The 12940-nt window shown below is 41.3% G+C and overlaps 1 protein-coding gene across 2 annotated transcripts in view; it reads left to right on the top strand.

The window, feature by feature from the left end:
- Window positions 1-7910, top strand: part of LOC125018267 (obg-like ATPase 1) — a 39381-nt gene extending 31471 nt beyond the window's left edge. Inside the window, exons 8-11 of one of the 2 annotated variants that reach the window (XM_047602059.1) lie at window positions 1212-1352; window positions 1950-2046; window positions 5556-5678; window positions 7664-7910. In XM_047602059.1, coding sequence (XP_047458015.1) covers window positions 1212-1352; window positions 1950-2046; window positions 5556-5678; window positions 7664-7765 — 463 coding nt within the window. In that variant the 3' untranslated portion in view covers window positions 7766-7910. The remainder of the gene's footprint in view (window positions 1-1211; window positions 1353-1949; window positions 2047-5555; window positions 5679-7663) is intronic. The other variant, XM_047602060.1, reaches the window with a different exon arrangement.
- The last annotated feature ends 5030 nt before the right edge of the window (window positions 7911-12940 follow it).

Below are 12940 nucleotides of genomic sequence, written 5' to 3'. Positions count from 1 at the left end.
ATATTAGGTTATGGCTCTTAATAGATGTGCATCCAAACAGAGAGACAAACTGGCACACGAGCCCGTCTGAAATGTACCCTGTTGTGTTATTTTAACTTGTTGAGAAAAACATTCAATCAGAGCAAAACTGTGCTCTCCCTGTGCCCGTTCCCCTGTCATATATTGTATATTGATAATCATTAGGTAGGAGCAGCGATATGGTGCTGCAGGTGATAAAGCGGTGACATTGTTATTGGAATAGATGTGGTATTGAGGTGGTCGGGTTCCTCCCAGTCTTTGATTCTTATGGGCTTTAAACAGGAAACCGGGATTACAGATAATGACAGGGACCCCTTAGAATCAATCCAGCCCAGGAGCCGCCGTGTGAAAATGGATTTGTGCGATGCTGTTCTTTGAGATCTGTCCAATCCCGGCCTCGGAGCTTGTGGGGCTAATCTTATAATTGCCCTTAACCCCCTCGTATTGTTCTGGCTGAGAGTTACCATTAAGTGTGAGGATACCTTTGTCCTGCAATGTCAGGTGTCCCGCTGGACAGGAAGACGGAAAGAAGAAAAACTTTAGGACGAGGCGACAAAGACATTTGTAAGTAAGGAAACACTTAGAGGCTAGTTGTTCTAGTCCCCCCCTGGCTTTAAGGTAAATGGTTATTTGGACACTCAGCAATTGAATGAATGACAAATAAAAAATGTGGCGAAACAGAAAAGGCTTTTATATGTGTTATGTTAAAGTAGGAAGCTTTGAGGTTAGTATTTTCTTCTTAGGTTACTTGTCTGAGGTTCCTACAGATATGAGTTGCATTGCTGTGGATAAACAATACATATTCACCTTATGTGAAGCAATTCAATCTGTAATTAAAATGAATATCGGCTGGAAATGAATGGGAATGATTTCGGTGATTATACATCAATACTTTTTTACACTGTTGCGTCGCTTCTTTCACTTCACGCTTGACGTCAAGTCAAGGTTTTCGGCGAAAAACTTTCACGCAAAGAAAGTCAAACTAGTCAAACGCCACCTTTTGGAGTGCAGCCTCCCGCAGACACTCGTATGTTCAGCTGCTCTCATGAATATGCATGAACCAAGCAGATAACAAAACGGCGTCCTGTTAATCAAGTCCTCTGACGAGTTTTGTGGCTCCTTTTTCTTTTTTTTTGTTCTTTCTCTTTCTTTCTTTCTTTCTTTCTTTTTCTTTTTTTTTTTTTTTTAATCAGGTTGGCGAAAATCAAGGAGTGGGTGGACAGTCACGACCCCGGGGCCTTGGTCATCCCCTTCAGCGGCGCCCTGGAGAGCCAGCTACAGGACAGGAGTGAAGAGGAGAGGCAGAAGTACTGCACAGAGCACAAGACGCAGAGGTTAATTAGCATTCAGTCTCCCCACACTTTATTATCAGCTGTGTCCTCCATGCACTCCTTTAATTGCATGTGCTGATAGAATAATAAATGGCAGAGTAATTACCATTATAAAGCAAAGGATCCCTCTTCTTACTGAACAACTCAGTCAAAGGGTTTTCCTCTAAATTAAGTTTTTAACTGTCATCTGTCATCTGTAGGTATAATTATAACTTGGGCATTTTGGGTTTATTGTTCTCGTGTGAAAACCTCTATGGAGAGAAAAATTGTGACAGCAATCCCCCCCCACCCCACCTCAACCCCCTCCCACCATCACCACCACCACCACCACCACCACCTCTCTCTACACAGAGCAAAGCGTTGGGTTGAATTCTTAAAAATGTTAAATGAGTCCACAAGCTTTCTAATTAATCAAAGGAGCCATTGGGGAGTTGAATGTCTTATGTGGAACGAAGTGACCCATCTTATTCACTTAATGGGTTTATATTGGAATGAATGAGGCCTCGCCACCGGAGTGAACTTTGTCTAGGCATCGGCGGCAATAAAGAATGCTTAAACAGTTCAGGCCCCTCGATTCAAGCTGAAATTTCTTTCCACCAGCGCCCTGAGCAAGATCATCAAGGCGGGCTACGCAGCCCTGCAGCTGGAGTACTTCTTCACTGCCGGGCCGGACGAGGTCCGTGCATGGACCATCCGGGTAAGAACCAGCTGACTGCCGCGCACATACATGTGTGAGAGAGACAGTGTGTTACAGACACACACACACATACACGCCGCACGTACACGGTATCCGGTGTTCCACCCTGCTGGCACCCTCACTGATATCACACACTTTCAACTTTGTCATGGTTGTGCTTTAGCTAGTCATTACAGACCAAGGATAACTTCAATTACTGGTGAGCTGCTGAACAGTGAAAGTGGGGGCCACATTGATTGAGGAGGGCAACAATTGATTTTGCCCATTACGTCCATGAGAATGTTTCCATCCTGCGCAGATCTGCCTGCCCTCCTCCTGCCGCTGGAGATAAGGAGCCTGTGCATTGTGCCTGCCTAATCTGTGTGACGGAGGTTGTCTGTGCCAAAATTGATGTCGCTTTTCATTCGACTGTTTGTGGGCCTTGCCGGGGGCTCCTCCTCCCTGTGTGTCTCAGTTTACTGAGCCCAGCCCGCCAAGAGCTTTGTGCAATGGGATCGCAGTATTTACATCAATACAGATGTTGGCTTTGCGTGTTGGTATTGTGTGTGTGTGTGTGTTTTTTTTTTTTTTTTTTGAGCAAGTATCGAATGCAGATACAATAAAATATTTGACGGCGCCACATCTTAAAAGTTCATATAGGTGGAAAAGCAAAGAAACTTTAGACGAACTCCGAGAAAAAGAGTTTCATTCTGTCGGTGGTAATCATATCCATTCTTTCATTCCATCAGATATTTCAAGGGAGTGTAATTTCAAATCAGATTTTTACAATGCAGAATGCTTTCAGTCCCATAAACATAACTTGTCCATTTGAAAATGGAGGCCCATTTTCAGAGAGCGTTGCAATTTTCCACAATGGCATCTATTCAAAGAACTTGTCACCAAGCGGATCATTATGGTTTTGTTCCCTGATTGTGAGCCCGTTCACTGTTCACATTTTAGTGACAAATGTTGTTCAATTTGTTGAAAATCCTTAAATAGGCTTCTATAAATTATGTTTATTTGGGAGCAATAATGGCAGAAAAATCCCATGGACCGGGACGCAATTTTGAATGACGACGTAGCTCGAGATCGAATCTGAAGTTGGCGTAACTCGCCGACTTAGAGAACATGCGCAGTAAGTTGAGCATGGCATTTTGATATTTTATTGTCTTGCCTTTGTTGGCTTCTTAGTTGAGATGATCGTGTTTTTTAGAATCTCGAACTGTGTGAAAACAAAGGAGAACGCGCATGATGGACTGACACCACTGCAGCATCATTATTACAACTATTTATATTCAACAGAAAACAACAGAACGGTTTAATATTTATTAATATATGTATTTAGTTTAATATTTCCAATGCTTCTGATGAGGACACCCCAGCATCTAACGCCTCATACCCTCTTTAAAGAGACACACGTCCCCCAAAAATATTTAACAAGGTATATCCATGGAATTGGTACGTAAACAAAACACTAGTCACACGTTTTTGCCTGTAAATCCCATCCCACATTTACAATCTTGGGCTTTAAATGTGAATAACATGTGTTTCTTAATTTGCCCTTAACTGACTGAAACAATCAGGTTTAGACTCAATAACGATATTCATTAGAAAAACTAAGATTTATCATTTGATATGTTGAGGTTATGTAAATACACGATGAGTAAACTATTGTGTTTTTTTTTTATTAAATTTTTTTCTGCCTCTCCATTGCCATTAACTCAGTAGCTGTAAACAAAAATCATTTGTAAAGGAGTCATTTGTTATAGAGATTAAAATAACCATAACTTTGAATTTAGCCGGGGATATCAATACAGCATAACCACAATAACTGTCTTGTTCCTTTTTTTTTTTTTGTGATCTAAAAAAAAACGTCTTATAAAATACTACCGCGCTCAACGTAAATGCCCCCATTCTGCATAAACACCAGCCACCTCCGAGTTACTTCTCGGGTTAATATTAAACACTTTGTTCCATGTAAAATGACACCCCTCCAACAAAGCTTTGTTAAACATTTGTACTTTGTTTCCCGGACTGTGCACAGGCTAGAGGGGAAAATGAGCTCACTCCCTGTTTTGTTTTTTTTTCTTGTTTTTTTTGTGTGTGTGTGTGTTTTTTAACACAGCACGCAGTAAATTTCAGTCAGGTGACATCACCAGGTTTTAGGTGCACTCGTCTCAGCGTGACTGACGTCCTCGCCGTTTCCAGAAAAGTCCCAAAACACTTCAAAGACATCCACAAAAAAAAAAAAAAAAAAAAACACCCTTGTCCTCCTTGACATAACTGATTACAGGCAGCCTTGATTGTGTGTGAGGGGCATTTAGTCAGGTAAGCATCAGTGAGTAACTATATTAAGCCGATACATCTTGCATTGTAAAAACTACACTCAGTAATGTCGTGCTACTAAGTCCTTTAACATGCTTTATTAGGCAGCCTCGAGGTGACCATTATCTATCAGCCTGCTCTGCATAGCTCTTAACTAGGACAATGTGGATCTCTTGTAATGCGCCATACGAAAAAAAAAAAAAAAAAAACCCTCCCTTAATCTATTTTTCTCCAGATAGACAAACCTTGATGCTGATTAATGGTAGTTAAACTCACAAGCACTCCGTCAATGAGATTGCAAATAGATGGTAATGTATTGGAGTCATTAAATACGCATCATTCTTTTGGCATGAAATATGTTGACCCCAACCTGATTATATACATAATTAAAACTGCTCAACAGTTTCTGAGCACGGAGCCGCCGAGCACGGAGCACGGAGGGAGAGGGAGCGAGCAGGTCCGACAGGCAGGAGTCATAATGATGCACAGCAGCCACGTCACTTATTTGGGTCATTTGTCATTTCCGCCCTGCATTATTTCAGTGCATATAAATTGCACATTTCATCAGCCCCCAGTTGTGTCTTGGAGTGTTAAAGAGGATGCGAGGTACAAAATAAATAAATAAATAAAATAAAACTATTTAACTGTTGTGTGTTTTGTAAATTTGCTATCTATTAATGTATGTTTTGAGCATAAAATCACTGCCGTGTCTCATTGGACAATTTAAAAATAAACACAAGCAGCTTGCAGCACCACATCCAAACCAGCGAAACATTACCGACGGCTTGAATTTGAATTACCAAACTCTGGTGTGTCACAATAATAAGGCCTGATGCAGTGAGGTCTATACCACCCTGGCCTCTCACTGCAACACTGGGTCTTCTTGCTGTCATGACCAGAGAGCCGAGCAGCGACCCACAATGAGGCAAGATTGCTTGGACAGAAATCAATACCACCACGGAATGGGAATCAGAAGGCATTGATAGCGGTGCTGGGTCCTTATCGGTGTCCAGGCTGCCCTAGCAGGGCACAGCCGAGTGGAAAGCTATCCAGAAATCAGGATTGAGGCAAGAATACCCCCGACCGAAAACACCCCCAGAGTGATCACAACGCTATCACCCTATCAAACACCATGTCGCTCGCATGCTGTAATCCATCTTCTCCAAAACAATTCATTTGTCCTCTCTTTTCCTTCTTTGTGACAGAAAGGAACTAAGGCTCCACAGGCTGCAGGGAAGATCCACACAGACTTTGAGAGGGGCTTCATTATGGCGGAAGTAATGAAATTCCAGGATTTTAAAGAGGAAGGCAGCGAGAACGCTGTCAAGGTGAGCAGTCAGGGAGCCAGAGGAGATGAGGGGAAGTCTCCTGTGATCAGTGGAGCTGACAGTCGCCACACAGCTCCGACTGGAAACTGCTCTTCACCTTTACTCAGGGGAAGAAATTACTGCACACACTCCAGCACCACTCCTGACAAGCCAACTGATTCTGGCTCTAAACACTGCCATTCTGCTCCAGCTGTGCATATCTTTATCACAATGTGTCTTAACTGGCTGATGGTAGTTCTTGCTCATGGCACGGCGCAGACGCTCAGAGGAAGCACTTCTTCACCCCACCAGGCATTTATCAGATCTATAGAGTGCGCTGTTAGCTTAGAGCTCTCTGTTGCCAAATCCCCGAGCTACTGCAGGCGCGTGACAGCGATATAAAGCAGCAAGTTAAATAAAGTGTGAAATTCCTCAAATCGGGACTGTTTCGTGGATGGCTAGCGCAGAAATGTGACATGCATATCTTATTTATTTATTTATTTTTACGATGGCCACTGTTTGTTTTGACTTTTTAACAACACTGTGGTTTGTCCATGTGCGCACTCCTGTCACATGTAATGTAACTTATTTCATGGTGAGTTTGTGGAGACTGGGCACCAAATACTTAAAAAAAAAAAAATGCATCAAAATGCCTTTTTTTCCCGTAATTGACGGTACAGAGTTAATGATCAGTTAATCGACTCTGTAGGATGCCTTTTGCATCAAAGTTGAACTCTTTTATCGTTACGTGCATGTAAAGACAAAAATCTTAATTGAATCCTCAATTAAATTAAAGCAGAAGTGACTCTAACGTTGCTGCGCGTGACACAGCAGGTTGAAGCCATGCTGTCACCATCCCACTATCACCACCATCGGCTCCTTGTGCCCACTTACAGACTCAACTAATGTAATTATGGTGGCACAAAGGGCCCATGGGGACCAGCGAAGCACTAAAAAAAACATTTAAATCTCCTTACTATTCAAGCCTCTTCTCTTTTTTTTTGAATAAATATTTGATATTTAATGCAGCGGCAGCGTATTGTCCACACCCTCCGTAAGCTGCAAACAGAGAGTGAAATGTGTCGGTCTCTGGGGGGCTTTCACCATTGTTATCCAGCGTTGAGATCTGAGTGTCAGGTCCTTACTGCATGCTCTCTTACTAATCCCTTTTTGAGCCTCAGAAGAACACGGAGCGTTTCTGACTGTGGCATTAAGGTCCGTGCTATTTAATGCCAGTTGTGGGAATAGGCTGTCTGAATAGGGCCAGTGTACGGGGATATCACATTATTAGTAATCATATCTGCTTAAGCCAAGCTTGCTGCTCCAGATGGCTGCTTTCAAGTGCAAATGAACCAGTTAGACGTGTCTGGTTTAATACATACTCAGGAATCACAAATAGCCATTGATTTTTTTTTTTTTTTTCTTCTTCCCTGTCTCCCTCTCCATCCAGTGTTTCTGGTGGTATTGAGCTTGGATTAAATGGTCTCCTGAGCCTTTAAAGGGACATTGATTCTTCTAATTAATTGTGCACTGTGCAGAACCAGAATGCATAAACCTGTCCGTATTAGCACTTCAAGTCAATTATTTTGAGTTTGCCGGGAAGGAGAACAAACACTTACTGTATACAAAAAGAAATGTTAGAACTTATTTGGTTTCCTTGAGAAGTTTTATAGTGCTGTAATCAAAGACTTATTAACATTTTGTGCTTGTGCACATGAAACTGAAATGGGCAGAAGAGAGGATTATTCACTCAGTGGGAACTCAGGCACCCCTCGGTCAAAACATACATGCAAGTGTGTGTGTGTGAGTGTGTAGTCGAGCAAGTGTGTGACATTTGCAAGTGCAGTTATCACAGAGGACAAAGTAGACCAGAAACTAATCCTGCTCTATTATTATTTACAACATATAGCCTTATATACGGTTATATCCATCATGCCAATAAACTATAAGCTGATTTGCGTTGCAAATTATACAACGTTATTTATTTATTTTGTGTTCTTTTACAGGCAGCAGGAAAATACAGACAGCAGGGAAGAAACTACACTGTTGAGGACGGAGACATCATCTTTTTCAAATTTAATGCTCCAAATGCGCCAAAGAAAAAGTGACACAAGAGCAATACGATTGTTTACGATAATTACGATTGTAATTACTGCGCTGTTATACGCCGACACTTTCCTACTTTTTGTTTCTCCGTTCCGTAGGATCGAACCCCCAGCTTATGTGCCAAAGCCCAGGTTCAGTAAACTCTGACAGCTTTGCTATTTAAGATCAGGATCGGCCCCCACTCCAAATTGTAGCAGCATTTGAAGGAGCATATTACTCTCCAGATACTTCATTAATCTCCATCACGGGTGCCAGCCCTGACACAGCTGACAGCGGGGACAATGCCACCTGCTCCTCTCCCCCTTCTGCAGATAATGCATGTTTTACAGTAGCCCAGATGTCTACACTCAATAAAACATTTGACAAAAACCAGCCTGTGTGTGTTTTGGGATGTCTGTATTGAGTGGGTAGCTGCATGGGGACGGTGATAGCGGTCCTGCCGGCCACTGATTAGAGAATTAAAAGACACAGTTGACACTGACTGTAGCACAGAGCGGCCGATTATAATTAAATCAGTTAAGTGATGCTGATTTTGGAAGGGCATATGCAGCGTGCAGGTGTTTTTGGCCAAAAGATGTGGTCACTTTAAATGATTATTTGTGAGGAGACTGAGTTAACCTTTCATTCACAAATTTATTTATTGAATTCGTGTGTCCCCTGTTTCATTGTCCCGGCAATCCATTAATACTGACAGAATGGCGCATGTGTTATGTTTACACTTTCTTACTTCTATGCCTGATAAAATACGCATCTACAAACAATAAAAGAAATAATAATTCAGTGCCATATTTTGACCAAAAAAAAAACAACAAAAAAACATCCACATTTTAGGATACTCTGTATAGTACCGAGTACAATCTACAAGCACAACCAGAAAACGATTCCTGTTGTCTGAAGTAGTGTTTTTCTCACCCCTATACTTTGTGTGCAAGTGTTTGTGAAGCGTTTATGCTGATGGAATTGTATGGCTGCAGCCGCAGCGCTCCAAAGTAAGATTGTATTCACTGTGGGGGTCCGAACAAAGAGCTGTAGATCAGTAGTGCTTTGCTGAATATCTTGTAACCATTAAGACTGCGGAGAAAAAAATGTGCTTTTGATGAGAACAAAACGATTGAATAAAAATCGTCATTTTACGGAAAGGGCATTGCATATCCAAGTTCCGGATAGGATGTTTCACGGAGCCGAGCTTGTGCTAGCTCTACAAAGCATAGTGTTTGTCATGGAAATAAGGTGGATTATAGTCTTTAAGGTTTGAGATCAGTGGCAAAATATAGGATAGTGTTTATTGTGGTTACTTAGAAAGAATGACAGATGACAACATGTCCATAAAATAACATTAAGATTGTTCTGCTCGGTATCTTTAGCATGAACCACTGATTTTAATCACTCCGATTTCATGCAGCAAAACAAGGAAGTTGTTATATATGCTGTCTATTCTGCAACGGGCTGTTTTCAGCTGACTGTTTTCTAACTGAAACCATACAAATCCTCTGGAGAGCACAATAGGAGCTTGAGACAAAACAGTTTTTGCATTCTTCCCGGGGTGGTGGTGGTGTTGGCCAACCTTAAACCCTCACAGAAGATCATTCATCTGCTGCAGTTTTGAGGCTCTGGGATTGATGAGTTTTTCCCAGTGGTCTGGGGCCTGGAGCATTTTGTTTTTCATAAAGTGACAATAAATCGTCTCAAGGCAAGTAATAAAGCTATTTAGAATCATGCAGATGCAGGAACAAAACACCAAACATAAAAAAAAAAATAAAAAAACGCCTTGTTCTGTAAGTACACTCTCAACATGCTGTTTCAGGGTTCCATACCAATAATTTTGTTGTCACAGAAGAAGCAGGAATTAATGAATTATGAACTCACTGGGTGTCCCTTTCTGTCCTGACGTCACGGAACACATTTCGAAGTATACGTGCATTTTAAAGTATTCATAAGCATCATCAGGTGACGTAGGTGGCTTGTAAAAAAAAAAAGAAAAAAGCGGCCCAACAGGGCTCGTAAAATGAACCCAGAAATGGGACAGAATCTCCGTTGGTACGAACGTTCTGTCAGCACCATCAATCAAGCGGTGCCACTCTGCCCCGAGGCAAACCACAGTGGCATCAGACCAAGAAGGACACAGAGTGGAAAGCTGGCTTTAAAACACACACACCCAACAAAACAGACCACGGCCTGCCGTCGTAAATCACACGCACACACCAAAGACCTTTGAAGAACACAAAAAAAAAGAAGAAAAAAAGAACATATGAGTTATAACAAATAAACATATAAATAATTATGGCATTTTTCAGAGCAGTAACTATGCACAAGGGATCACGTTGGGAAATGGTTATTATACTGTATGGTATTATTACAGAGAGGAAATTATGCCTATTTTGGATGACAATGAAAGTGTTGCCATGTAGTTATTGTTGCTATTGTGTGACTTCTCTACACAGAAAAGATGTGGAGTCGATATAGAACCAGATTTTTTGACTAGAATAACGCTACGGGCTCATATGTGAGGGTTTATGCTACAATTTCCTCTCATTTGTGCTGCAGTAGCGTGATACAACTTAGTGCTTTGATTTATTGCTCTCACTGTCGGAGTGATAATATGCTGCCAGTACAAGGCTGAGTGCAAGAAATGCCATAAACAGCTCAGAGGAGGCTTAGACGGGAGTGTTTAAATCATAATCTATGGAATTTAGTTCCTATTCCTCTCTATCGTAACTGCTGCATTTTCCGTGGCAGCGTGCAAACAACGCGCCGCTGTGTTTTTATGATCAAATAAAATGCAGCAAAATATGGTTTAATTTGAAAGGTTTATTTGTACGTAGTAAACAATGCACAGCTATATTACCCTTGTTCAGTCCCTGTTCAATACCCTGAAGATACACAGCTGTGCATACTGTGTATTACTGCACAGCATACACACTGTGCACGTACAGTGTTCTGTACATGTTAGTCGAAGTGGGCCACATATAAACCCACAGTGGCCACTTAATTAGGTACACTTGTGTGATGTGTTGCAATTCAGGAACACAACTCTGGATTTATTCATATATACGTTTTCCATTATTATTATTTATCTTTTATGGCAAAAGTGATGCACTGGACTGTTTTATACTGAGAGGTGTTTCTGAATGTGGCAGAATATTAGGAACACCTCTGAAATGAGGACAGTCTAGTGTAACGCCACATGACTTCAATGCCAAACATTAGAAGCGGATTAAAACAATAACAGTGTCAAACAACCCATACTTTAATAGGTATCATGACTTTATAGATTACATTAAATTGAGTGCCCATTTTCTAACCATTGCTAGTCATTCAAGTGGTTGAGGATATCTGAGTTTTACAACACTAACATATAACAGCATTCTCGATACTCTTTGTACACTTTTGTCCACTTCGGCGGCATGTAACGTCGAGGAGAAATTCTCACATCCTCTGACTTGAGAATTCGAAGAGTTTATTGCAAAAAACAACAACAAAAAAAAAAACACAAAACGTAACGACCAAGGATGAGGCCAATATTTATTCACAGTTAATATGTCTATATAACATGTCTCCCAGTATATTCCAGTAAAATGTGTCTCTCCAATACTTAATCAACAAGACCAAATAAGGCGTTTTTTTTTTTAGTAGTCACCAATACTTTTATTCTTTTTATCTTGCGTGTGTTGTTTGTTTCATGTCTGTCCATGTATATAAATATGTCTGCATTGCATTTCATAATTCTTATCTGTTTGTGTACTTACTGTTTATGTCCATAACATTGTTTTGTCAAGTGATCTACTGAAAACAGGAATTCGATTTGAACATCAAATTAAATGGCTGACAAGGCTGAGTCTGATACTAAATAGGAAATGCAATAAAGTTCTCAGGTAATGGACCTCGACCCTTATTGTGTGTACAATTGTGAATTCTGGGGACGTCGGACAAAGAGGAGTATTATTGTTCCTTTCTCAGGTGCTTTAGACTTGTCTCAACACACATTTGATATTCCGTCCACACGTCTTCATGCTGCACCAGTTTCAATTTTCTCTCTCCTCTCAGGTCCCATTTACAGTGCCTCCAGTAGGGCAGTTTCTCTCCGTGGGGTCACTCTCTCTTGGACTGGCCTTCATGAAAACAACTGTCAATATGTTAATACAAAACACTCACAGCCATTGTGGACTCACTCTGTTATCGTCTCTGCAATATGTCACAACAGCAATGTCCACTACTAGAAGACAGTGAGGGGGGCTTTTGTGCCGAATGATAATGTTTTGTTTATAATTTCTGAGCCATGTTTGTTAATAAAGCAGAGCATTTGTATCACATAGTGCTGAGAGAAAGGTCTGTGTTCGTGCAGAGACAAGGCCATAGAAGCCCCTATTTACAGTTACGTCTGTCACACTGAATCCTTATAGATGTAGTGAAACTCCCACAGGGTAATTGTTCTGCAGACTTCACAGATTCCTCTCATGAGGCGAATACAAGCTCTGTCAATACAATCTCATTTCCTTTGTTTGCCGCTCGAGCTGGAGACAACACTCACAGGTCTGAGACAAACATGATGGCTGCTATGTGCCTTGTGTAGGCCACTGTGTCCACCAAGGTGTTGCATTTGTGTTCCTTCTTGGATATTTGACTTTTCCCTTTAACTTGGAGGTCTTTGTAGAAATTGTTGATACGTTTCCAAGGACTCCTGGAGTAAGACAGACGTAGCTGCGAGGTTTCTCTAAAGCTGTTTCCATTGGCCTGTGTTTACCTGACACTTGGATTGACAGCAGAGTGATTGGAAATATCCACCATTCACTGCCGTGAGCTCCTGAGTGCACGGAAAGTGCTTTTGTAGTCTGGCTGTAATGGGCCAAGTTTGAATTGAAGGTTGGGAGAAATAGCCTCACTGCGGTCGCGCACTGTGAGAAACTGACACACCACAAATAATACTTAGAAGTGGGGTCCTGATAGCATCACAGCCACAGAGCAGATACAATAGCATGCAGGCTCTCATTTCAATGCACTTTCACAATGTTGTAATGTGCACAATCAGATGGAGGGGAAGAAATCCAGTCAAATACAAACTCAGATTCTGTCTTGACTTTGGTTTTTTTTTTTTTTTCCCCACAAGTTATCGACTCAGAAACTCTCAGACTTGAAAGAAGAAGAAAGTCCCACTATTAGCTTGCAAAAGCACACGAGAG

This window comes from Mugil cephalus, chromosome 12 (assembly GCF_022458985.1).
Source record: "Mugil cephalus isolate CIBA_MC_2020 chromosome 12, CIBA_Mcephalus_1.1, whole genome shotgun sequence".
Taxonomy (NCBI): domain Eukaryota; kingdom Metazoa; phylum Chordata; class Actinopteri; order Mugiliformes; family Mugilidae; genus Mugil; species Mugil cephalus.
The sequence above is the reverse complement of the archived record's forward strand: the minus strand, read 5'-3'. Positions and strand labels throughout refer to the sequence as shown.